General features: G+C 52.0%; 11 protein-coding genes across 11 annotated transcripts; 8 read left to right on the forward strand and 3 right to left on the reverse strand.

Annotated features, from left to right (window-relative positions):
• Window positions 1-151: 151 nt before the first annotated feature.
• niiA (nitrite reductase niiA) lies at window positions 152-3,766 on the forward strand (the record flags this gene model as incomplete). The annotated part of the gene is made up of 8 exons (XM_058452471.1): window positions 152-276; window positions 327-474; window positions 526-1,065; window positions 1,122-1,204; window positions 1,252-1,776; window positions 1,833-2,035; window positions 2,086-2,716; window positions 2,767-3,766. The coding sequence occupies 8 exons, from the start codon at window positions 152-154 to the stop codon at window positions 3,764-3,766; spliced, it is 3,255 nt and encodes a 1,084-aa protein (XP_058309009.1).
• A 1,089-nt stretch (window positions 3,767-4,855) lies between these two features.
• N7498_005410 (MFS transporter) lies at window positions 4,856-6,557 on the forward strand (the record flags this gene model as incomplete). Its single annotated transcript, XM_058452472.1, has 4 exons — window positions 4,856-5,029; window positions 5,098-5,177; window positions 5,224-5,499; window positions 5,558-6,557. The coding sequence occupies 4 exons, from the start codon at window positions 4,856-4,858 to the stop codon at window positions 6,555-6,557; spliced, it is 1,530 nt and encodes a 509-aa protein (XP_058309010.1).
• A 368-nt stretch (window positions 6,558-6,925) lies between these two features.
• N7498_005411 (L-rhamnose mutarotase) lies at window positions 6,926-7,401 on the forward strand (the record flags this gene model as incomplete). Its single annotated transcript, XM_058452473.1, has 3 exons — window positions 6,926-7,055; window positions 7,120-7,256; window positions 7,318-7,401. 3 exons carry the CDS (start codon window positions 6,926-6,928, stop codon window positions 7,399-7,401), a joined length of 351 nt encoding a protein of 116 aa, XP_058309011.1.
• A 275-nt stretch (window positions 7,402-7,676) lies between these two features.
• Window positions 7,677-8,448, reverse strand: N7498_005412 (histidine phosphatase family protein; the record flags this gene model as incomplete). The annotated part of the gene is made up of 3 exons (XM_058452474.1): window positions 7,677-7,710; window positions 7,766-8,341; window positions 8,393-8,448. The coding sequence occupies 3 exons, from the start codon at window positions 8,446-8,448 to the stop codon at window positions 7,677-7,679; spliced, it is 666 nt and encodes a 221-aa protein (XP_058309012.1).
• Window positions 8,449-9,005: 557 nt separating this feature from the next.
• On the reverse strand, window positions 9,006-10,130 carry N7498_005413 (60S ribosomal protein uL18; the record flags this gene model as incomplete). Its single annotated transcript, XM_058452475.1, has 3 exons — window positions 9,006-9,867; window positions 9,947-9,984; window positions 10,128-10,130. 3 exons carry the CDS (start codon window positions 10,128-10,130, stop codon window positions 9,006-9,008), a joined length of 903 nt encoding a protein of 300 aa, XP_058309013.1.
• Window positions 10,131-10,443: 313 nt separating this feature from the next.
• On the reverse strand, window positions 10,444-11,287 carry N7498_005414 (HAD family hydrolase; the record flags this gene model as incomplete). Its single annotated transcript, XM_058452476.1, has 2 exons — window positions 10,444-11,178; window positions 11,234-11,287. 2 exons carry the CDS (start codon window positions 11,285-11,287, stop codon window positions 10,444-10,446), a joined length of 789 nt encoding a protein of 262 aa, XP_058309014.1.
• A 1,790-nt stretch (window positions 11,288-13,077) lies between these two features.
• Window positions 13,078-14,621, forward strand: N7498_005415 (uncharacterized protein; the record flags this gene model as incomplete). The annotated part of the gene is made up of 2 exons (XM_058452477.1): window positions 13,078-13,900; window positions 13,965-14,621. The coding sequence occupies 2 exons, from the start codon at window positions 13,078-13,080 to the stop codon at window positions 14,417-14,419; spliced, it is 1,278 nt and encodes a 425-aa protein (XP_058309015.1). The 3' UTR covers window positions 14,420-14,621.
• Window positions 14,622-15,395: 774 nt separating this feature from the next.
• N7498_005416 (putative cell wall biogenesis protein Mhp1) lies at window positions 15,396-19,136 on the forward strand (the record flags this gene model as incomplete). The annotated part of the gene is made up of 2 exons (XM_058452478.1): window positions 15,396-15,447; window positions 15,538-19,136. 2 exons carry the CDS (start codon window positions 15,396-15,398, stop codon window positions 19,134-19,136), a joined length of 3,651 nt encoding a protein of 1,216 aa, XP_058309016.1.
• Window positions 19,137-19,947: 811 nt separating this feature from the next.
• Window positions 19,948-20,360, forward strand: N7498_005417 (E2 ubiquitin-conjugating protein; the record flags this gene model as incomplete). Its single annotated transcript, XM_058452479.1, has 2 exons — window positions 19,948-20,176; window positions 20,233-20,360. 2 exons carry the CDS (start codon window positions 19,948-19,950, stop codon window positions 20,358-20,360), a joined length of 357 nt encoding a protein of 118 aa, XP_058309017.1.
• Window positions 20,361-20,778: 418 nt separating this feature from the next.
• Window positions 20,779-23,076, forward strand: N7498_005418 (ATP-binding cassette long-chain fatty acid transporter PXA2; the record flags this gene model as incomplete). Its single annotated transcript, XM_058452480.1, has 4 exons — window positions 20,779-21,285; window positions 21,365-22,001; window positions 22,050-22,947; window positions 22,998-23,076. 4 exons carry the CDS (start codon window positions 20,779-20,781, stop codon window positions 23,074-23,076), a joined length of 2,121 nt encoding a protein of 706 aa, XP_058309018.1.
• Window positions 23,077-23,516: 440 nt separating this feature from the next.
• Window positions 23,517-24,645, forward strand: N7498_005419 (uncharacterized protein; the record flags this gene model as incomplete). Its single annotated transcript, XM_058452481.1, has 3 exons — window positions 23,517-23,589; window positions 23,709-24,034; window positions 24,094-24,645. The coding sequence occupies 3 exons, from the start codon at window positions 23,517-23,519 to the stop codon at window positions 24,643-24,645; spliced, it is 951 nt and encodes a 316-aa protein (XP_058309019.1).
• Between the last annotated feature and the right edge of the window lie 336 nt (window positions 24,646-24,981).

Consider the following 24,981-nt stretch of genomic DNA (forward strand, 5'->3'; position numbering starts at 1 on the left):
AGCTGGCTTATCAAACCCTACTTGTTTTCCTGATGTGTTCGCCTCTTGTGTCACCCTTCGCGAAGTCTATAGCTTCCAGGTGTAATTCTCTTAAAAGTAGTCTCGGCCGTATTTCGTAGGGTGCTCATCCTTCATGTTCCAATATCCAGTCATGCCGGTTTTTGATGGGCTCCGACACGGCGAGCCGGTCGACGGCAGTCCAGGTCCTGGTTTCAACGAGACTTCCAGAAAGAAGATTGTCGTCGTCGGCCTGGGCATGGTGGCCATTTCATTCATGTAGGCAGTCCTGGATAGTGGACTTTTATTCAAAAGCTAACATCAAACAGTGAGAAAGTCATCAAGCAGGACACGGACCGACGATACGATATCCTAGTGATCGGTGAGGAAGCACACGTTGCTTATAATCGTGTGGGTCTATCGTCATTCTTTGAACATCGCAAGATCGAGGATCTTTACCTGAATCCCAAGGAATGGGTGAGTGCTGAATAGACTACGATGGAACTGCCCAATTCTGATATCTACCAGTATGGATCGTTCAAAGAGCGAGCATTTGATCACCATCTCAACACCCGTGTCACCGAGATCAATCCCAATACAAAGACCGTACAGACCTCTTCTGGAAGTACGATCCCCTATGACATCCTCGTCCTCGCGACTGGCTCCGATGCCGTCCATCCTACACATACCCCGGGCCACGATGCCAAGGGTGTCTTTGTGTACCGCACAATCCAGGATCTTGAGCGTCTGATCCATTTTGCATCGCAACATAAAGGCGAAACAGTAGTCACAGTCGGAGGTGGATTGTTAGGGCTTGAGGCTGCCAAGGCCATGACCGACCTGAAAGACTTTGGAAACGTCAAACTGATTGATCGCAACAAGTGGGTACTGGCACGTCAACTGGATGCAGATGCAGGCACTCTTGTAACCCGCAAGATCCGCGAGTTGGGACTCGATGTGTTGCATCAGAAGCGAGTCGCAATTGTCAACACGGATTCGGATAATAATGTAACTGGGATCACTTTTGAGGATGGGGAGCAGATTCAGTGCTGTTGTATTTGCTTTGCGGTAAGCATTCTTCATGATGCCTTGGCATATACAGTTTGCTTATGAATTGTGTCTAGATCGGTGTAAAACCGAGAGATGAACTGGGTCTTTCCGCTGGGATCCAGTCTGCCGATAGAGGAGGATTTGTTATTGATGAGAGGTTTGTCTCGCTATTTCGGTTCCCTGAGGTATTTCTGACATTGCCAGCTTGCAAACTTCGGTACCCAATATCTATGCCGTGGGCGAATGCGCCAGTTGGGAGAATCAGACATTCGGTATCATCGCGCCTGGTATAGAGATGGCTGATGTGCTGGCCTACAACCTTACCAATCCAGACAAAGAACCTAAAAGCTTCACACGACCGGATCTCAGCACAAAACTAAAGCTCCTCGGTGTGGATGTCGCCTCCTTTGGAGACTTTTTTGCCGACAGAGATGGTCCTAAGTTCCTCCCAGGTCAACGACCATTAGTCCCCGCACCGAGTGAAGATGGCTCTCGAGAGAAAGAGCCTCCTGTTAAGGCTCTGACGTACAAGGACCCGTTCGGTGGGGTGTACAAGAAATACCTCTTTACCATGGATGGGAAATACGTACTTGGAGGCATGATGATCGGAGATACTCGGGACTACCTGAAACTGAACCAGATGGTCAAGTTACAGAAGGAGCTGGATAGTCCACCTAGCCAATTCATTTTGGGGGCTCAGAAAGACGGAGAGGAAAATGCGGATGACCTGTGAGAACCACTCGAGACGTTTACTTGCCCAGAAACTGACATATCTCGTTCTACAGTGACGATGACACTCAAATCTGTTCCTGCCACAACGTGACAAAAGGCGACGTGGTTGATAATGTCAAGAACGGCACTTGCAAGACGATGGGCCAGGTCAAGTCCTGCACGAAGGCAGGGACCGGCTGTGGTGGGTGTCTACCACTAGTGCAGTCCGTTTTCAACAAGACCATGCTGGAATTAGGACACGAGGTGTCAAATCACTGTGAGTATCATATTGCAGCAGACTATAAACAGATGTACTGACTCGAGCAGTATGCTCCCACATTCCGTACTCGCGTGCAGACCTGTACAACATCATCGCCATCAAACAGCTAAAGACGTTCCCCGAAGTGATGGGATCTGCCGGAAAGAACCCGGAGTCCCTTGGATGTGAACTCTGCAAGCCCGCGATAGGCTCAATCCTCTCGAGCTTGTTCAACCCACACATCATGGACAAAGGATACAACGACCTACAAGACACAAACGACAAATTCCTCGCCAACATCCAGAGAAACGGGACATTCTCCGTCGTGCCTCGGGTGCCCGGCGGAGAGATCACAGCCGACAAGCTCATTGCTATTGGCTCGGTCGCGAAGAAGTACGGATTATACTGCAAGATCACGGGTGCACAGCGAATCGACATGTTCGGTGCCAAGAAGCAGGACCTTTTGAACATCTGGACAGAGCTTATTGACGCTGGAATGGAAAGTGGACACGCTTATGCCAAGGCACTTCGCGCTATCAAGAGTTGTGTTGGCACTACATGGTGTCGCTTTGGACTCAGTGATAGTGTTGGGATGGCGATTCGTCTTGAGGAGCGGTATAAGAGTGTTCGGGCACCGCATAAATTCAAAGCCGCTGTTTCTGGCTGCGTACGAGAATGTGCCGAGGCACAGAACAAGGAGTAAGTCAACTCATTCCCCCCTATGGAAGCATCTTGCTAATAGTCATCAGCTTCGGTCTCATCGCAACTGAGAAAGGTTTCAATCTCTATGTCGGGGGGAACGGAGGCGCTAAACCTCGACATTCTGAGCTTCTCATGAAGGATGTCCCGCCAGAGATGATCATACCCATCGTCGATCGCTACTTGATATTCTATATTCGAACTGCCGATAAATTACAACGAACGGCTCGGTGGATTGAAAATCTGCCAGGTGGAATCAATTATCTGAGGGAGGTCATCATCGACGATAAGCTGGGTATCTGTGCCGATATGGAGAGACAGATGCAGGAGCTAGTTGATAGCTACTTCTGCGAGTGGACTGAAACTGTCCGAGATCCCAAGCGACGCAAGGTCTTCCAGCAGTTTGCCAATACAGACGAGACAGCTGACACCGTTGAAGTTGTCCAAGAGCGATCCCAAACGCGTCCTACATACTGGGCCAAAGATTCGGCAAAGGATGACTTCAAAGGCCACAAGTGGTCGAGTGTTTCATGGCAACCCGTTATCCGAGCAGATCACTTCTCGGATGAACCTCCTCGTGTTTCCTCGGCCAATATCAAGCGTGGAGATACACAGCTCGCCGTGTTCAAGGTTAAGGGCAAGTACTATGCCACGCAGCAGATGTGTCCTCACAAGCGGGCATTCGTACTCTCCGATGGCTTGATTGGAGATGACGACGCGGGCAAATATTGGGTTTCTTGCCCATACCACAAGCGCAACTTCGAGCTCAATGGCGAGCAAGCGGGTCGCTGCTCTAACGATGAGGACATGAACATTGCTACATTCCCGGCGGAAGAGAGGGACTGTGGTTGGGTCTATCTCAAGCTACCTCCTGTTGAGGAATTGAACTCGGTGCTTGGAACTGAGAAGTGGAAGGTTAGGAAGGGAGAAACTCCCAGTCCCTTCCATAAGATGGATAAGAAGTACAAGGGGATGAAGGGCAAGAAGATTTTGGACGGTGAAATTGCCTCGAAAGCCCCAATCCGGCCAGCTAATGCGATCGACTGGTGATTGGGGGGTTCTTGGATAAAGTTCATAACGGACTATGTATACCGAATCTACAATAAGCTACGTCTATTTGATTGCTTGTATCTCATGATTTGAATTTGAACCTACCTAGATGTTCATTTTAGTTAACCATGTTAAAGAAGATACAGTAGAATGAAGAGTGACTGCGAAGTGTCCAGGACGCTACAGAGTAGACGGGTAGGGTTCTTCGCCATGAGACTCTTACATCATATGAGCTTCACGACGCCAAAGAATCCGACTCGCACGAACTAGTCTTGATAAGCGCCAAAAAGGGCCACAAAATAGGTAGTTAAGTTAACCTGAATAGGCTTATTCATCGAGAAGAGAGAGCCTTGGCAGCCTAATCAGAAGGGCAAAATGATGGCATAGCATAAACCGTATCGACAGTGGAGGACAGCGACTCTGTTTAAAGTATTTCCGCGGAGATGAGGTCGACTCTGACCCACGCGATGTGGCTTTTTGGTTCCTATCTGGAGTTGTGTCAACACCCAATGAGAGGCGGCGTGTTTATCAATCGATGCTTGGACCATGGATCATGCACCCTCACTGTGGAGCACCTATCCCCAGACATCGTGTAACGAGATGCCGGAGAAATGCATGCCATTATCCGCGGAGTTGCACAGAGCTGTCCTTATCATTTATTGCCTGGGCAAGGTATGCCGCAGGGTTTTCATAGGTCATCGCAGTCCATGTCTTATCGCTATCACGTACCTGCCACTACCCAGAATGGAATGGCCAGCGCACGTTTGTCAGCCTCGACGAATGCTACCTCGTTGCAGCCAAGCACTGCGGGGGAAAGGGCTTTTCGTCGAATCAGAGTGGTCGGGTGTACTGGTTTTCGGTGTGATTTCTCGACTAATTCGCCCCTGAAATTCTATTTCTTGGTGATTTTCAGGGTCTTACCAGGAAACTGATATCAGTGATTGTGGCTCCGTGTGTCACCGTGAGATGCGTTGATTGACATCTTCGCTGAGCAAACCTCGAAGGAATTGTGCATCTCTATATAGACGTTTGAGTCTGCCCTTTCGAGTCTCGCGTTCGGTACATCTCAACACTCTATCCGCCCCCGCAATGGTTGCCAACTTCTTCAAGCTCCTTGTCGCTTCGCCAGAGGTCAACCCCGGAAACAGAAAGGCCAAGTCCATTCCTGTGCTGAACCCATTTGATCAATATGGCCGGGTTTTCTTCTTTTCATGGCTAGGATTCATGGTGGCATTCCTATCATGGTATGCATTTCCACCGCTGGTAAGTTTTTATGTCGCAGCACCTGTCTTATATTGTCGAAGTATCAATTAACAATATCGCTCCTCTAGTTGACCGTCACGATCAAGAAAGACTTGCACATGACTCAAGCAGATGTCGCAAACTCGAATATTGTTGCGCTGCTAGCAACGTATGAATCCCCATCCACTTTGGAACCGCCTATCTAACCAGCTCAGGTTGCTCGTCCGATTCATTGCTGGCCCTCTCTGTGACCGTTTTGGGCCGCGTCTAGTCTTCGTCGGTCTTTTACTTTGTGGTGCTATTCCGACCGCTATGGCTGGGCTTGTTACCAACCCGAAGGGTCTCATTGCCTTGCGATTCTTCGTCGGCATCCTAGGTGGTACCTTTGTACCGTGTCAGGTGTGGTGCACCGGATTTTTTGACAAGAAGATTGTCGGTACGGCCAATTCTCTGGCAGGAGGATGGGGCAATTCTGGTGGAGGAATCACTTAGTATGTCTGCACTCGTGAGATGGAGCAGAAGAATGCCCTTACTAACATAACATTATAGCTTCGTCATGCCTGCGATCTACGACGCTCTCGTCACCTCCCAAGGTCTCACTTCGCACAAAGCATGGCGCGTAGCCTACATCGTCCCCTTTATCATCATCACCGCCGTGGCGTTGGGTATGGTGTTCCTCTGTGAAGACACTCCCACAGGAAAGTGGTCAGAGCGACACCTCTGGCTAACAGAAGCCGCCACACCCTCCAACGGCAACATTGTCGACATCAACTCCGTCGGCAACTCAGGCGGACCTTCAAGTCCACCCTCCGTCTACGGCATCACAGCCGTCGATGTGGAAAAGAAAGGCGTACAGACTCCTTCAGTCATTGACAAAAATGCATCTACGCTGGAGCAAATTGACCTCCTCAAGGCAGAAATTGTCATTGCACCCACACATAAGGAAGCCATGCGCGTCGCATTGAGCTTATCGACAATGGCAGTGGCTATCCCGTACGCCTGCTCATTTGGCTCGGAACTGGCAATCAACTCCATACTGGGAGCATACTACGCCGCTCGATTCCACCACATGGGCCAGACAAAGTCCGGCCAGTGGGCAGCCATGTTCGGTCTGCTAAATGTGATCTGTCGGCCTGCAGGTGGCTTCTTCGCGGACGTGTTATATCGCGCCACAGGCACCGTCTGGTCTAAAAAGCTCCTGCTGACATTTTTGGGCCTCGTCATGGGTGCCTTCCAGGTAGCAATTGGGTTGTCGGACCCATCTGACGAGACAACTATGTTTGGTCTGATGGCTGGGTTGGCGTTCTTCTTGGAAGCGTGCAACGGAGCTAACTTCGCTGTTGTTCCTCACGTGCATCCTTATGCCAATGGTATCGTGTCGGGTATTGTGGGTGGGTTTGGAAATCTTGGAGGGATTCTTTTTGCCATCGTTTTCAGATACAATGGGTCTCAGTATGGGAAGTCGATGTGGATCATCGGTGTCGTTTCCATCGCGGCTAATTTGGCTGTTGGTTGGATTGGTCCCGTTCCCAAGAACATGTATGTTTGATCGCGAGAGTAGATATGGATATAGGAATGATTCAATGTTCGAACTATGTTATTCATCATTTTTCCTTGTCTTCTGGTTATATTGATGTCTAATCCTCGGCATCCCGATGGGACCGCCTTCGGGGTAGCTCACCCCGAGCGGAGGTTAACGCTGTGGCGAGGATGAGGGGCATGCAACGGTCGCTTGTCGATCTTGCGTGGTTTCGAGAATCCTACCCCTCCTAGCTGTTGCTCTTCACACTCCTTGATTCAAAGATTGCTTCTTCGAACAATCCGGTCTCTCCCGGCCTGCTTCCATCACCTCCTCACTGAATCCCCGCGCAAGGAATTGCCAAATCAATTCAACTCCCCCAACCGAAGCAAGACAAAATGGCTTCAGTCCGCCGCATTGCCCAGATTGTCTACCTCAAGCCCTCCGCCGTGGCTGCATACAAAGAATGCCATGCCAACGTCTGGCCCGAGGTCCTGCAGCAGATCGAGGACTGCAACATCAAGGATTGTATGGGCCGCAATTTTCTAGCAGTATCTCACGTAAACTAATTTATTCTCTTGGATGAATACAGACTCGATTTTCTACGACAATGACCGCACATTATTCGCGACTATGAAGTACGTTGGCACAGACTTCGAAGGAGACATGGAGCGCATGCGGGCGAACCCCAAAGTGAGGGAGTGGTGGGCTATGACTGATGGGATGCAGGTATGTCATATGGGTCATTTTGAATCTATACTTTAAAGAAGCTAACATGCCGGACTACTAGGAGAGCCCCATTCCCGGCGCTGTGAGCAGTGCTGATGGCCCCGGGTGGTGGAAGTCGTTGGACGAGGTGTTCTACAAAGAGTAAAAGCATTGACAGTATAAGTGAAATTTCTATAGCCCAGAGTACATCTTTAATCTCCTTCCAAGATAGTCATGATCTGAAAAATTGATCGATTCTCTTTTGTCGATTGTCGTGCGAGGCACTTCCAATTCCACCTCGGGTACGGCGTAAGCTGGCGAGATGACCACTACTATCGAGAGCCAGGATTCTCATGGACCATCCGTGTAGTAGAAAATGAGCATCTGGAACAGAAGTATCTTGAGTCGGCGGTAAATCCTCAGTGGGTGTTGCCGAATACGTTATCGCCCGTCTTTGATCATATCCCGGCTGTTGCTGCGAAGGCGATGTAGAAACATGCGGGTGTGGCAGGATAGATAGAGACACAAACCCTGTATTCGACCAGCTCGGGGATACCAGGACCGGTGGTCGGCCATCACCTGTAGTAATGCCCGGAGCCATTGTAATATTTGTAGGGTCGAAGAGTTCAAGAAGACAATACCATAGTACGCGAAGTATGATACCATGAGCGACAATGGCCACGTTCGCTCTTTGTGTAGTATCGTCGAATATCAACGGCAAGAGGTGGACATTCAGGAACGAAATCGCTCGCCGTCGCATCGAGGCTGTGGACTCGCTCTCGGCATGAGTCAACACAGGGGCACTACCTGAGCGACCGCCACGTGAACTGTCATTGCCGGGTTTGCCGACAGGGGGGGTGAAACGCACACCCTCTAATGATCCGAAATCTTTCTCTCTTAGATCTGACGTCAAGATAGGCGACACAAGACCCCCGTCACGTCTCGGGCGTTGTTGGCGACAGATACCTTCCGCAGTGATCCGAGCTCTGCTCAAGTCCGAGGCAAATATGGAGTCAAAATGAATAGAATTGGATGCAAAATGTCTAGCGAGACTGTCGATCTGCAGCATTCCATGGTTTGTGAGTGGTGAGTCGGTGGTGCCTGCCCTAGTATCAGATGTTAATTGAGATGTATAGGATTGACTGTTTGACACTTACCATGTTTTCTCGACATTATGCACCGTTTCTGCATGCCGTATTAGAAAGAGCTTCATCTTCTGGAGATGTTTGCATAATGAATTCGGCTGGCAGTGAAGAAAGAGGACCAACCATTTCAACCATGATTTCTTTGAAATGTGTCACGTGATACATCCCTATCAGTGAAAAACCAGTTTGCAGCCGATGAGCGCGTACGGAGTAGATTGTACCAGTGACTCGATATTTCACTAGTCACGGTGATCAGTATCGCTAGACATCGTGGGTCGGGCACGCGTCGGCAGTGGGGACACGATCTACAGATTCCCATTTACAATGCACGATTTCCAGGAAAGTATGAGAATGCGCTTGAGGGAACGATGAGATTTCATGGACATTGAGGAGCAGTTAGAACTGTGAAGAAATGCCTTGAATGATACACCGAACTAATTGCTCCATAAAAAAACCCCTTGAACGTAACAGAAGTGGTATAAGCCATGATCCCATCAAATCTACATCACATCGGAAAAAAGAAACGCCGACTGGTAAAAGCCGATCCCCTCATTGAATTTTGGTGGAAACTTTTTGAGCCGGTTCAGCGGACCGTACAACCCGTCAAGAAAGAACGACGATACGCTTAGTTGGCGAGCTCGCGGATCTTCTCCTGGACGCGGGCCTTCCTCTCGGAGTGGGAGAGCTTGTTGACCTTGTACTTCTTGGACTCGGCCTTCCACTCAGCCTTGGACTTCTTGGGGGCAGCCTCCTCGTCCTTCTTGTAGGGGTCCTCACGGATGGCCTTGTGGGCATCGGTGTAGAGCTCCTCGAGGTCACCAGCGTCAATCTCCTCTTCGAGGTACTTGACGAACTGAGACTTGTAGCGCTCCTCATCCTCGTCGGCGAGGGTCTCCATGTACTCAGAGACGTGGCCACCGACGATGTAGTTGCGGAGGGTGTCGGCATCGAGCTCCTCGGACTCAATGTCGTAACCGGGGAAGCGGCGCTCGGAGTGGGGGATGAAGATACCACCGTCGGAGGCACCCTTCATGGCAGCGAAGACACGGTTACCGGTGGAGGTGCGGACGAGACCAACATCAAGGAAGGCCTTGAAGGGGCGGCGCTCGCCGTCATCGGTCTCGATGGCCTCGGTGAGGGTGTATTCACCAGTGGCCTCCTCGACACCCTGGAACTGCTCAGCCAGGCCAAGCTTGGCGAGGGCACGGCGGGCAAGGAGCAGACCGGTGGCGTAGGAAGCGGCCCAGTTGGTCAGACCCTGGGTGATGCCGTAGGCCTTCAGCTCGTGGGCGTAGGCAGAGGCAAGGACCTTGTCACCGGAGATCTCGGAGTAGACGATCTGGGTGATGATGTCGCGGTTGGTGAAGCGAACGACCATGCGGTACTTGGGCGCATTGTACTTGTTCTTGGCCTGGGTGATCAGGCGCTTGCGAGCGTAGTAGTCGGTCTTACCCTCGCGACGGCGGCGGTACTTAGTCTGGTAGCGACTGGAAGAAAGTCAGTACCAGAGCCATAAAAAAGGGTTTTTTTTTTTTTTTCGAAGGGCAAGGAGGAGTAATTTCTTACCTGAAGTACGCATCGTTCTTGACATTCTTGGTGAAAGGCTGTGCAAGAAGATCGCGAGTCAGCAATTAGCGCTTCAGAAATTTGTCCGAAGCATCTTGCAGGGACCCGGCTCCGCTCGAGGCAGAGGAAAAAGATGCGAGGACCAGAATGGCATATTTCAGCCATCGGCAGCTAAACTCACCATTTTGACGGTTGTCGGTGCTGAAGCCTGGACGTGATGGGAAAAGAAGTAGGAGAATTTTCGGGCGGCGACTTTGTGGGGAGATTCGCTTAGCGGGCCTGCATCCCCTCAAAAAGTGCGGTTGGCGACGACCGTCGACGACCACCGAACTTTGCGCGGCTTAAGGACCTCGGAAATTTACCCAACTTTTGCTCCAAAATTGCAGCTAATTTAATGGGAATTATCTATGTGTTTTCCCATTTGCTCTAGTATATTCAATGCGAAAAATAAAAACCCGGAAAATTTCTAGGGAGTCTGTACTTCATAGTATCTCTCTTTAGAGTCGTGCCTTGTCCTCACTCTCCAGCAACTCGAGTCCAGTGATCTTCTCCAGCTCTTTGACTGCATCTTGAGTCTTTCCGAGGGTGACCTTAACGGTGCGCAAGCCAGCTGTCTTTCCTGCCTTCAAGTTTTCTCCGATATCGTCAAAGAAGACGATATCCGAAGGCTGGACTGTCGCTAGTCCACGTTGTTTAGCCAGAGCATTCATTTCTTGGATAGCAACTTCGTAAATCTTCGGGTCGGGTTTGCGCAGCCCCGTGTGCGCAGACGAGATAAAGAAATCGAACTGCGACCTGACCCCGGATGCATCATTGTTGTATGGATGCCCCTCAGGGAACTTAACAGTATTCGACAGAGCGCCGATGAGATACTTGCCCGACGCTCTCAACTTCTTTAAAGCCGGGTACATGTATGGGTCGGGCGTGCGAGATACCCTCATCATCTCCCAGAAGAGCCACTTCGCGTCCACTGTCGGAAGTTGGGGGATCGGGGCGTCACCAGTGAGGCCCTTCTTCTTCCGTTGTTGCTCGTGGAACTGTTTCCATAGAATTGGATTGCGTAGATCCCTGTTGAAGCCAGCAAAGAAATCGGCATCCATTGGGATCTCGCCTCGTTCGAGCTTATGCCAGCTGCCGTTGGGTTTTGTCCTGGAGATGCTGAAATTCACCCAGCCCGGGGAAATATTCTGAGACACCTCATAATCAAGGATAGCCTGGAACGGCGATACGACCTTCAAAAGGATTAGCAAGGGTCTCCCCGGGGCAATGATCGTGGGGTCAACTTACACACACGCCGCCAATATCGAAAAGGAGGCCCACCGGTTGTTTATATTCTGCCATGTTGAAGAATTCTCAAGCCGGAGTAGCACTTGCAGACAAATGCAACCTGTAGTACTATGGGGCCCGACGAGGGAAGCGTTAAGTCATTGAGTTGTTGCGGAGAAGTAGACGTCTTTAAGGCGATCTGGAATTGCCGAGGTACTGGGGTCGATCGAGGCCGAGGGAATGTTCTTGATCACCCAAACATCAATAATCAACGTCGATTTGTCGTATATACACTGGCTACCATCCTCCTCAGGGATGAGCAAAATATCGCAGTCACATCACAATGAAGACGTTTGCCAGATCGCCTTCGCCAATAGCGACCGATGCGGTGTACACGTGACCATTTATCGATAAGCGCGATAAGGACGCGCTTCTGGCAACATGCGGCGCCTTTTCTTCTTGCCGCATCGTCGCGATGGACTCGACTCAAACAATATCGGAGTTGAAGTCGGCATTTGTTAGAAGCCAGGTCCGTGTTCTCTCCGAAAGTCTCGAGCTCCCCGACGATTGGCGGAACTATGCGGTGGAGACCGAAGAGGGTGACCTCGGCGAGAAGGTGATTGAAGACGTATTGCACAAAGGTGTGTTCCCTATTGTCCCGTAATACGAGCCTCCTTTACAGCACTGTTCTAATTTACCATGCGTCTACTGAGAACTTGAGGGCTAAGTTATCATCAGTGAATGCGGCTGCGAAACAACATAATCGCGTCGTCTACTCCTCACAAGCAATCCACCATGTGGCCTATCAGATTGCCAATCTCTACTGGTCCACCGTCAGTCAAGAAACTCGATCTCGTGCAGCCTTCACAAATGGCGTGGAAAAGACAACAGATCTGTCCAGACATATGTAAGATTCGACTCGACCATCCTTAATCTCAGTACCTCACCAAGATTGCTTAGGAACATCGCCAACCTGCCGATGGAAATCGAGTCTCAGGGTGCAGGCCACGAAGAGACTGAAATGTCAGTCTGTTCTAAAAACCTTCGGGTTTTCTCCGATTGGAGTTTCATCTGGCTAACACTCGTGGTACAGGTATCAGCAACTCCGGGAGCGACTGGCCAGTCTGGATCAGCAACGCCAGCAGCGACAACGGCGCTTGGATCAACTTCGGCATCTACAAAGGCTTCTCGAGCCGTTCAAGGATCCTCAAAAAGACATCCAACCTAATCTCATCACACGGGACGGAGATCTGGTCCAGGAATTGGAAAAGATGCGTATGCTTGTGGCGCGAGTAGGGGGGAGGATTGCACAGCAGAAGAGAAGCAACAATATCCAGGATGACCAGGAGTACGTACTGCCCGGGTCAGACCGGGGATTGGAGGCCCTACTAGACACAGAGGTATGACTTGACGACACGATTTTTGATAATATTGAAAGTTTTCCATGCACGGTTTCAAACCATCCTGGCCCATGTAGTATCAGTCCCAATATATGCCCGCAGCCCTGTTAACCTGGTGCCAGTCGTAAAGATTGATTTTGGAAAAGAGTATTTGATTGGATTTTGCCAGAGTATGTGCTTCGAGTAGATCTATCTACACCAGGCTGCATGCGACCATAAAATCTCCAACAGACCCGGACCCGGACAACCAGGGATCAAAAAAGGGGGCAATTACGACTGCAGAATATAGTTGCAGCAGGCGCAATTAAGAGAAAGTTTGGCAGTTTCCAATCGACATCCGTCATCTATTACACCTACACCCGAGCTTAGTTGGGAAGGTTCGGTGGACGGCGCTAACGGTAATGGTAGGCGACATTCAGTGGTGTGCTATTTGGGTCAGCCCTACATCCGTCTCGACACTCCGCGATGAGTGCGCTCAACAGGATGAAGCGGTTGATTGGACTGGAGAGCAGTCAAGGTCTCAGTCAAAGGACGGCGGTGAAAGAGCAGGCTAACCCGATCGGGGATGGCGGGCCGGACCACCACAACAGCGTCGCCGCGACGTCGACACTCGACTACAACGACGATCTTGCGATTGACCCCGATTTCCATCTCATCGACCCCTGCGCCGCCATCATCGAGGGCGCTACTCCTACCTCCCCTTCCAAGGCACCTTTTGCACGTGGGCACCGCCGTCGTTCCACCCACGTTACTCGCCGTGACCTTGAGAAGTTTCAAAAGGAGGTCCTCGGCGTTGAAAACCACGCCTCCTGGTACGACGAGGAAAGCGGCACCTCTCGTATCAACCCAAACGACCCTCAGCTCGAGGAACTCAACCGTGCCTTTGCTCTGGCGGATATGTCCATGAACAGCGGTCCCGTGTCCAACAACGGTCCCACCAACGGCGTGTATTCGGGCTTCGACTCCGCCGTCCGTCCCGACTCTGGCTCCCCCAACCCCAGTGTAGGCAGCATGTCGCGGCAGTCCATGTCTCCTGCACCTTTGCACCCAGCCGCCCAGGTCAACGGCAGTGGGATGGGGGCAGCTCTTGGCGCCGCCATGCCCATGAACGCGGGGCATCAGATGGACCTCCATCATCTCTATGACATGGTGCTGGAACTAGCCGACGTCCTTAAAAACAATCGGGAAGTCACAAAGAATATTGTCACGAGCGCGGAGGAGATTATGAAACATGGCTCTTCGGAAGGTGCCAACCCAGCGGCGCAGCAGGTCAACGGGGAAATCTCGGGTACGTTCTTCAATGTCATCCAGCGATCTTCCCAATTTTTTCTTCTCTAATCTCTTTGCCCCAGCGGCCCGCATTTCGGAACTCGAACGTGCCCTCGCCAAGGAGAAGCGACTGACCGAAAGCCTGAAGCGTGAGCAGCTGGAGAACACCAAGTTGATCGGCGAGTACGAGTCCAACGTCGGCACTATGGTGGAGCAGATTCGCAACTACTGTCAGAACAACAACATGCATTTCCTCTACCAGAAAAGCCACTATAACAACCTCCTGCAGGCCGAACGGGACGCCCACCTGGAAAGCCGGCTGGACCGCGATTATTGGCATGCACAAACAATGAAATGTGCCGAAATGATCCGCACTGCTCACCGACTCCGGTCGGAAGAAGAGGAGCTACCGGTCCGCATTATAATGGGGCTGCAGAACGAGGTCCGCGCATACCGCAATGCCCTTGGGATGGAAGCCGAGAAGCCCGACGAGGAATACGGCTGGGAGATTCTCAAGGATGTCCCCACGGCGGAATGAAGGGGACGGGACTAGTGTCCAGATTCACGGCGTGATGACTTTTTTTCTTCGTTTGCATAGAAAGGGCGGGCGTTATGTGCTTGTTTCCCCGGTTTTTTAACTCGGCGTTTCGCGGTGGGGGGAAGAGGGTATTTTGCCCCCCTGCAGATACCCACCAGTGTGTTACATACGGGGTCCAGTATGGATCTACCTCCAGTACTCGGTAAGGAATGGACTATACATACATATGTGGCTTATACTGTGCGTAAACTACGGTAACTAGCCGTCTTTACAGAAGACCCGTATTCCACGAAGCTAAACTAAGCCTAGACCACTCTCACTGGGAGCGCTAGCAGGTGCTAAGTACCGCTCTTGGGCTCCCCCACCTTCAGTCTTCACGCGACTGGATGCCAAGCAGCTCATGTTTTCCCGCCACCGCACGCGGAGAGACCCCATCCAGTCCAATGATAATTCGCTGCTTCGCCCTTTTCCCCATAAAATCCGTGGGAATGTATATGTTACCTCACGTGAGCTTCCTGTACAGGGATTATGTCACCGCCGATGCTTAATCTTCCCCATCCGGTCGCTTCCAGTGGCCTCTTTTTTTTCCTTTGCCCCCAATCTATTTGATAATCTCTAATCCTTTATCTTTGCAACATGTCTGCTGCCACTCGACCTCTGATGGCGAGATCTTGTCGCCTGTAACGAATCCCTGCCTCGACTTTGGAACCTCCCCCACGGTCGCATTTCACCCCGGATTTCTAAGCTGCCGCATTCCCTTGTGTGCCCTGACAAGCTCGCGGAAAATTGATTCGTGACCGCCAGACGTATACTCATTCGCCAAAAGTGGGGTTCCAGCCAACTATGCGTCATCCGATCTAAGGCCTCCCCTATCATTCTACCCTGAGAACACTGCGCCCCTCGCTGGTCATCGTTTGGGCTCCGGCCGGCTCAAGCTCTCCTACTTCTTGGAAAGCAAAGGGAGGGATCATTCAACATGGAGGGCGTTCAGACTGTGGATGTGAGCTGGCTTCACCATTCTCAGAAAGGTCAGTACCCCGTCTATGAGAGCGGACCCTCAGGCCATTCGCGGGCGGAATTCAGGCCGCGTTGAACGGATTATTAACAACGCATTGTAGATCACCTCCAGCGCACAAAATCAGTGACTTCAGCGTGCGAACGGCCTGGCTCCGAGGAAGAAGCCACGACTACACCATCCAAGTCGCATCGAAGATCCCGTTCGAGTAGCAGCCCGGCACGCCCAACATCAAGTACTCCGGAACCGAAGAACGGGACTCAAAATGATCTGGGCAAGGTAGAAGAGAAGGTAGAGCCGAATGAGAATAATACCGCGGAGGAGCAAACTTCGTCGACCCCGCCGCCGGCAACACAACGGAGCGCACCCAAGCCCGTTGGCGGGCGGAGGAATTCCTGGATCTCGAGTTTGAGCTCCAAGTTTTCGTCTGGCTCGACGCCTCCCTCGCAATCCAGTCTGAAAGCAAGTCCAGCCAGTCCTAAAGCTACCTCTCCTCTTGATGCCCATAACCCTTTCGGCGCCGCATACTCCCCGAAGGACAAGGAGGAAGAAAAGAAAGACGAGTCCAATCCGTTTACTTCATCCTCACCGAAAGGCCCCTCATTTCTCCACAATGCACTGCGCAAGTTCTCGTCAAACTCGGGCGGACTGCCCAAGATCTCGCCAAACGGAGCGGTATGTCCGCGCCGCGTGATGAACCTCGACCCGAGTCGAGACAGGTGCAAGATTGCAGAGTTGAACCAGGCGAAGCTTCACCGTGTTGCGTTTTGCGTGGACGTTGAGATCGCCGGTGTTTCTCATCGCGACACTGACGAGGACGCTCCCCCTACCTGCCAACTCCGACAGCCTCTCCCTGAGTCCAATCGTTCCAAGTCGAAGAAGTTAGAAGGGAAGGTGGATACTAAAGTGGTCGCCCAGTGCAAAGAGAATGAGGAAGCCGGAGCGCTGAAGAATCCACAGGCTGCAGTGGCCGAGAAAGAAGCTCCAACTCCGGCTTCTGCTCCTTGTCCTGCGCCTGCGCCTGTCCAAGGAAGTAGCCCAACTCAGGATGCGCAGTCTACTCCTGCACCGACTACGGCTGACTCCAAATCTGTTGAGTGTAAGCCTAATGGCGAAACGAAAGATCCGAGCAGGAAGCATGAAAAGAAGAAGCGCTCCGAAGAAGAAAGAAAGGAGCGAAAGGAGCGCAAGCGGAGACAAGCTGTGGCAAACGGCTCTATCCCATTGCAGCTGGATGCAGAGAACGATGATGACGAGGGTCAAGCGCCGGCGACTGGTGTTTCACGCCCCAAAACGCAGAGTCACCCCACTACCGATCCAGTGCGGATCTACCGTCGGTGTTGTCAGCTCCGAGAAACCCCAGTTCTTAAGAGAGTGGTTGATGAGATCTCTTTGCCATCCTCCACGCTAGCTGAGTCCCCCGGCACTGTCGCTGCTTTGGATCTCAGCAACTTCCCCATGACCTCGCAAGATATCGCAACCTTCAGCGACTGGCTCGCTGTCGTCCCTGTCCGGAAACTTATTCTTGAGAATTGTGCTCTTACTGATGACTCTGTGCGAGCCATTCTTGCTGGACTCCTCTCAACAAAGACCGTGGAGCAGATGCGTTATCGGCGGAGACGAAACCGCAAGTCGGATGCCCCGGATATGGAGGACGAGAGATGGGGTGTTGTGGAGAAGCTTTCACTCAAAGGCAACCCCAAAATTGGCCGGGAAGGATGGCGTCATATTGGTCTCTTCATCCACTTATCCAAGTCTTTGAAGGCCATTGACCTGTCGGGCGTTCCTTTCCCCAAGTGCAGGGCTTCGTCCGATAGTTCCACAGGAACCAATCAGTCACACCCTGTTCCAGACGTTTGCACCATCTTTGCTGATGCATTGGCTGAGCGTTTTGCCGGCGATCACCTTGAAGAACTGTTGTTGAGCGAATGCAAGCCCTCAAATGATCAAGTCAAGATGATTTGCGAGGCCTCCGCCAAATTGGGATTGCGGAGACTGGGTTTCGCAAACAATGAACTGTCCAGAGAGGGCTTCGAGCATGTGGTGGAATACTTCAAGGCTGGCTCATGTGAAGGTTTGGATTTGGGAGGAAACCCCATCAAGGATGACCTCGATCTCCTCGCCGATGCTATTGAACCTGAGCAGCCTTTCTACGCGCTCAGTCTGGCGGATTGTGCTTTGAATTCCACTGTGATCTGCCGTTTGCTTCAAGCCCTCACCCGACTTCACAACCTTCGTTTCATTGATGTGTCTCACAATCCTGAGCTCTTCTCGGTCCAGCCTAACGCCCTTGGCGCATTCCGGCGCTTCTTGCCTAAGATGCCATCTCTGAAGCGTATACATCTTGCCGATGTTGATTTGTCGCCGGATCACATTATTGGGTTGGCTGAGGTTCTGCCAGAGTGCCCTAGCCTGTGTCACCTGAACATACTCGAGAATCCTCAAATCGTCCGCCTGGCATCTGCTGTGAACCCAGTTGTCCAGGAAGAGGCATGTGCTGTCTACGCTTCCATGATGGCCGCTGTTCGTGTCTCGAGGACTATCATTGCAGTCGACATCGAAGTTCCCACCGCAGAGAACAACGAAGTTGTGAAAGCTCTAGCGTCCCAGATCGTTGCATACTCGCTTCGGAATCTCGAGGGTGGCGCCATTGCAGAAGAGCTCTCGGAAACCGGCGTATCCATTGGATCAAAGGACATTCCGGTGCCGGAGATCTTACAACACATCGTTGGAGTTAACGGCCCTGTTGAGGAGCCTTGCGGTGAAGAGGAGGACGAGTTAGCTCCCGACGAGGACTATGTTATTGGCGGTACAGGTGTGGTCAAGGCACTAGGTGTCTGCCTCGGAAACCTGGATCATCATCATGCGCTCGATGCTCTCGGAGACCACTCTACACCTCCCAGCGGCACCACGACTCCCAGACGTCGGAAGTCCCGCGGCATTGTTACAAAGCGGCCACGCGATATGTCGAAGAACCTACTCGAGTCGGCACGCAACATCCGTGTGCGGATCCAGTCAGCGCTTATTCGCGAGGACCGAGCTGGTAACGACGCGAACTACCGTCGTCTCCAGTTTCTGGATTATACTTTGGCCAAGATGATCCAGCGCTTTGAGGACGAGTACCCGGAGACTCGTCTTCCTCAAGCTGCTCCTTCAGCCGTGGTTCCCGACTCGAGCTCACAGAATTCTGGCGAAGATGCAAACGGGACAAATGCTACTGGCAATTTGAGCAGCAGCATGGTCGACGAAAACGCCGTCGACGACGAAGAAACCGATCAATACGCTATTCATCTCTCCCGAGCCAGTTCGATAACATCCTTCCACGCTCGTGCCATGACGTCTGAAGAAGGCCACCTCCACCGTCTAGGCCAGAACCTGCGTCGCGACTTCCTCAACCCACCCGAAAAGCAGGCTGACGGCAGCGAGGATGACGAGTCTCACATCGTCGCCTTGCGTGAGAAACTCGAACGTCTGCACGAAGAGCAGTCTCAGTCACCATTCGATAGTGCTCAGGCAGAGCAAGCATTCGAGAAGCTTGAAAATACCGTCGACGATCTCTGGGCAGCCCAGCGACAAGACGCCGAAGGATTCGAAAAGTTCAAGCAGTCCCAGATCGCGGCGCAGATAAACAGTGGTCTGCGCCCTGCCGACAGCTGCAAGAAGGATGCCACTACATTTGAGAGCACGTCGCCTCCGTCTTAGCTCGTTATATATTTCTATTTTAGCCGCGTACTTTTATGCGATTGCCTGTCTTTAAGCGCTGCTTTTGTTGTACATACCTACATACCTACGTCTTTCTTCCCATGCCTACTTTTTCGAACACGTCTCATGAAGCATGTCTGAATCTTGTACATCACGATGTCTACTATCCATTCTACGTATCAAGTTATCTCTCCCTTTAGTGGTGGATTTGCTCGTGTGCTCGCCACCGCTCTTTCAAAGAGGGGCTTCATGCGCATGGCGCATCATCTGGAGATGCCTTACGTGGAGCTAACTAAAACATGCATCGCAACCTTGGAAAGCTACCAATGATGACCCTAGATTTTGACTGTGTGCACAAAATTTAGCCGACCTCCAGCTGCAAGGTGGATTATAAGTAGCAAGCTCCCAGATCTACCTCGAAGCTGCCTCTTGCACCTCTCCTCTCAATTTGGCAAACCAAGAAAGACCCTCCTACTCCTACCATATTAGCAGACGGAAAACATACCCGAGTTTTATAGCGTGACTCGCAACAATGGCCCAAGGAAGAATCGAAAAAGAGCTTAACAGCGTCATCCGGTAATTGCTCACTGGTCGTACAAACTTCGCCCATCTATGTCAACGGCCAAAAAACGCCATCGTGGCTGACACAGAGCAAAGCAATCCTCCTAGCGAATATTCTGCTACTTCGGAGAAAGACCCGGTAGATCATTCCAAGCATTCTGGTCTACCAATAGCACAAATTGACCGCAATCCAGTTCCATTGGACAGTAACTATGCAGGGACCCGTACGTATTGGATTCGACCTCACAATATGCTCCATACCTTGCCCATTAAAGATGATACTAACATCCAGCAGGATCAAACTCCCTACGAAGACCGCGAACTACAGCTATCGGTCCAATTCCCCGAGGCCTACCCATTCGACGCACCGAAAGTGGCATTTACCAGCCGTGTCTACCACTTGAACGTGGACGCCAAGGGCGAGGTCCATCTGGACACTCTTCAGGACAAGTGGGCTCCGAACATGAACATGCATGAATGTATCATTGCCGTGTCCAATGACATGACCCGTGCAGCACAGCTAACAGACACATAGCCCTCCTGTCTATTTACAAGCTGCTTATCGAGCCCAACCCCGATTTCCCCGCTGATCCGGAGGTTTCTCGGCTTTGGAAAAGTGATCGTGAGGCATACAACCGCAAGGCGATGGATACTGTTCAGTGATATATTTGAGATTTGACGAGCGAGGTTCCTGGTCGGGGTTGGCAGTAGGAGGGAGTAGCCAGGCTGGGCGGACGTGGATCCGGACAATGTTTCAGCAGGGTGGGCAAGTCACGGACCGACTCTGTGAATAGACGTTAGAATCGACGAAACATGACTAAAACTAGAGTCGACGGTCGAAGAACAAGTTGCAAAATGTATGGAAGTGTAGGTGTAGAGTGTAGAGTGTAGGAGAGTAGCACCTCGGCCCAACTTCCCCAGGATCCTGGGGTACCTTCACATGCCAACTCCGTCATTCCGACTCGACCTCCACTTCCTTTCTTTCTCCGTCGCCCTCTTTGCTCTTCATCATCGGTGATACACCACTCTTACGGTTCATGGTCATGTCAGTCTCCGACTCTGGCTGATCCATCGAGTCGCCATGGCCGCCCAGTCCAAGCTGTTACCGCCCGATCGTTCCATCAAGCAGATTCTCTCCAGTCTCACCTCCCTCTACCTCAAACACCGCACCCGCATCTCACGCGCCGTTTACCTCGCTCTTTTTGCAGCTCTTGCAAAACGAATCCACAATGCTATTTCGGAGCAGAAAGCTGCCTCACAGCAAGTAGAGTTGCACCGACGGCCCGGCACCAGCAGTCTCGGTGATGACGAACAACCACGGAAGAAGCGGGTCGAGATCAACCGGGAGTTCTTCAGGAACCTGCTGCGCCTGCTCAAGATCGTGATTCCGGGATGGCGCAGCAAGGAGTTGAGGCTCCTGGTGAGCCACAGTGTCTTCCTGGTGTTGCGGACATTGCTCAGTCTGTATGTTGCCGAGCTGGATGGCCGGTTGGTGAGCAACCTAGTGCGAGGGAAAGGCAGGGATTTCCTACTCGGTCTTGTTTGGTGGATGATCGTGGCTGTTCCCGCGACATTTACAAATTCCATGGTAAGCTCGTGTTAAGGTTCCCCAGAAGAAATACGGCCGTGGAGAAGCTGGTGGCTAACTGGATCCCCGCATTTCTTAGCTCTCGTACCACCAGTGCAAGCTCGCGCTGAGCTATCGGAAACGTCTGACAGATTATATACACGACAAATACCTGTCAAACATGACCTTCTACGCCATCTCCGCCCTGGACGATCGGATCAAGAACCCAGACCAGCTTGTCACAGTCGACGTGTCTCGCTTCTCAGACAGCTTGGCGGAGCTCTACTCCAACCTGGCCAAGCCCATACTCGACATGTGCATCTACAACTACTCGCTTTCTAAGAATGTCGGAGGCGAGGGGATGTTCATCATGAGTCTGCTGGTGCAGTTGTCAGCTAACGTGATGCGCATGCTCACCCCGCCGTTTGGCAAGTATGTCGCCGACGAGGCTCGCCTCGAGGGCGAGTTCCGATTCTTGCACTCGCGCCTCATCGACTATAGTGAAGAAGTTGCCCTCTACCACGGCCATGAAGCCGAGAAGGACACTTTGGACAAGGGCTACTTCACCCTCATCAAGCACGTGAATCGCATTCTGCGCCGGCGCCTGTACCATGGATTCATGGAGGACTTTGTTATTAAATACTTCTGGGGTGCTTTGGGCCTGGTTCTCTGCAGTGTGCCCGTCTTTTTCAAGATCCCTGGCCAGGTCGTTCATACCATGGGCGACCGTACCGAAAGTGAGTTTCATTTCCTCAGATCAGTATGTTTCAACTAACTCGGGGTAGACTTTGTCACCAACCGACGGATGCTGTTATCCTCGTCGGATGCCTTTGGTCGTCTGATGTTCTCCTACAAGGAGATCTCCGAGCTAGCCGGTTTCACTGCCCGCGTCTCGTCATTACTGGAGGTAATGGATGACTTGGGGGCCGGGAGATTCGAAAAGAAGCTGGTCTCTTCTGCATCAACTGAGGAAAATGCAGCAGTTCTTTCTGGCCGAGGCAAGGTCGTCGAAAGCGATTGCATCCAGTTCACCGATGTTCCGATCGTCTCGCCCAACGGGGACGTCCTGGTGCGAAAGCTGTCTTTCACCATCTACCCTGGCGACCATCTCTTGATTGTCGGACCCAACGGGTGCGGTAAGTCATCATTGTTCCGCATTTTGGGTGGGCTCTGGCCTGTGTACGGCGGTACGGTCAAGAAACCATCATTTGAAGACATTTTCTACATCCCTCAACGGCCTTATCTGTCGCGAGGTACGCTCCGCCAGCAGGTCATTTACCCGGACGGCGTGCGCGAGATGCGCGCCAAGGGTGTGACCGATGATGATCTGTACGAGGTTCTTTCCGTGGTCGAGATCGCGTCTGTCGTCGACCGCCCCGGCGGCTGGGATGCCGAGGAGGAGTGGCGCGATGTCCTGTCGGGTGGCCTGCAGCAGCGCATCGCAATGGCCCGCCTATTCTACCACCGTCCCAAGTTTGCCATTCTGGACGAATGTACTTCCTCGGTGACCCTGGAGATTGAGAAGGTGATGTACGAGACGGCCAAGAAGCTTGGCATCACCCTAATGACGGTCTCGCACCGTCGCAGTCTCTGGAAATACCACCAGAAGATTCTGCAATTTGATGGCCAGGGAAGTTATGTCTTTACCGGGCTCGATTGGGAGCGCCGGTTGAAATTGGAAGAGTATGCATCCCCCCAGCCCTACATTAGGACTATGCTAACCCCCATCACAGTGAGAAAGACGAGCTTGAACTGCAACTGCGGACAGTTCCCGAATTGCAGAGAAGGATCACCGAGCTTACCTCGACCTAGATAGTTATAATCTACACTGTTAAACTGTCCCTGTTCCACCGCGTTCCCCACCGTTTTCCGGCGGTCCAGCAGCCCAGCCAATCCAGAGTCCTTCTCGGCCTCGGAAATCAATGGACGCTAAGTTTCGGCTCGCCGGACCCGGAATCTGACTATCGTCCAATCAGAAGTCCTAGATTCGGCAGTGGCGCCGACCGTGGTCCGACACTTCTGGCACGTTGTTCCAACTCATTTTCACCTACGGGCGCCAAAGGCTTCCACAGACCCACTATGATATCGTCGTGGCTTCGCTACGTCATAAACTTGGTTCTTGTTCTTGTTTGCCACGGCCGCGGGCCCTTATCTTGATTAATTCGTCTCTTCGTCTTTTCACTCGTCTATCTTACACCTATCTCTCTGTTTACGTTTTTTCTGCATCTCTACACTTCGTGGTAGCCTTCACAATGACCAACGCCAACATGAAACCCACGGCTCCTGCGCCTACTCCTCAGAAGAGAAAGATTGTCATCTTCTCCGGTATGCTAGCCAGTCCTGTCCAACATCCAGACCCTGTCTCGACCAGGGGGCCCCTGCCTCATTGTGCGCATAGCGCGAGGGCCAATTAAATGCGCAGGATAACTAACTCGACAATATAGATTTCGATGGCACCATCTTCATGGAAGACACTGGCCACATCCTCGTCGGTGCCCACGGCTGTGGTGCGGAGGGTCTGGCCAAGTTGGAAGAACAGATGAAGAACGGCGAGCGGACTTACCGTGAGATCTCCGAGGACATGTGGGGATCCCTCAATATCCCCTTCGAGGACGGTTTCGTGGTTATGCAAAAGTCTCTCTCGCTGGACCCTGGTTTCCAGGAGTTCCACCAGTACTGTCAAGACAACGGCTTCCCCTTCCACGTGATCAGTGCCGGCCTGAAGCCCATCCTCAAGCGAGCCCTGGATGTATTCCTGGGCGAGAAGGAGGTACGTCCCACTCTCTATTTGAGTCGTACGCGGGTCCAACGCAAACTAACAATAACCAGGCATCCACCATCAACATTGTGGCAAACGACGCAACCATCAGCGTAGATGGCAGCGAATGGAAACCCATCTGGCGCCACGACACCGATACCGGCCACGACAAGGCCCTCTCGGTCGACGAAGCCCGCGCCGCCGCCCAACTGGAATGCGAACCCGACGAGATGCCGCTCATCGTCTTCATCGGCGACGGCGTCTCGGACCTAGCAGCCGCTAGTCACGCCGACGTGCTCTTCGCTCGCCGCGGTCTCCGTCTCGAGGAGCACTGCATCGAGCACAAGATCCCCTTCACCCCCTACGATACCTTTTCCGACATCAAGCGGGAGATCGAGAAAATCTTGCGCGAGGACCAGCAGAAGACGGGTGGTGTGGGTAAGCCGGCGCGGTACAACCCACGGGCGAACCTCTGGAGACGGATTTCGTCCAAGGAGGCGGTCCCTACGCTTATGGCCGCGACGCCTTCCAATGAGGAGAAGATGTTCCTGTGGCCGGAGACGTTCTCGGACTATAAGCCTAAGACTATTGAAGAGGGTGATGAGGCTGCTGCTACAGTTTAAGCCTCCTTTTTTTTGGTTTCTTGTGATTCTTTCAGCGTGACGTGAGGTTGGTTCAGCATTTGTTATCATGATAATCGCATGGGATTGGTGTTGATTTGTTATATCCCAATCATGAATTTTGCGGGTTCATGTTCTATTTCATTTCGACGTTCCGTTCTTCAGGGGATAAAATCTTAGACAGTCATGATAGATGCTAAATGAAAATTCATTGGGTCTGACCTATTTTGAGGATAATGCAAACTCCGGATGTGAATAGACTCAACCCTACCTATGTATAAATTTTGTCCAGTGTCGACGGACAGGCTGCCCCCCTAGGCCACTCGGGAAACTGTTTCT

The sequence above is a fragment of the Penicillium cinerascens genome, assembly GCF_028974065.1.
Source record: "Penicillium cinerascens strain IBT 15544 chromosome Unknown contig_5_segment0_segment0, whole genome shotgun sequence".
Lineage (NCBI taxonomy): Eukaryota > Fungi > Ascomycota > Eurotiomycetes > Eurotiales > Aspergillaceae > Penicillium > Penicillium cinerascens.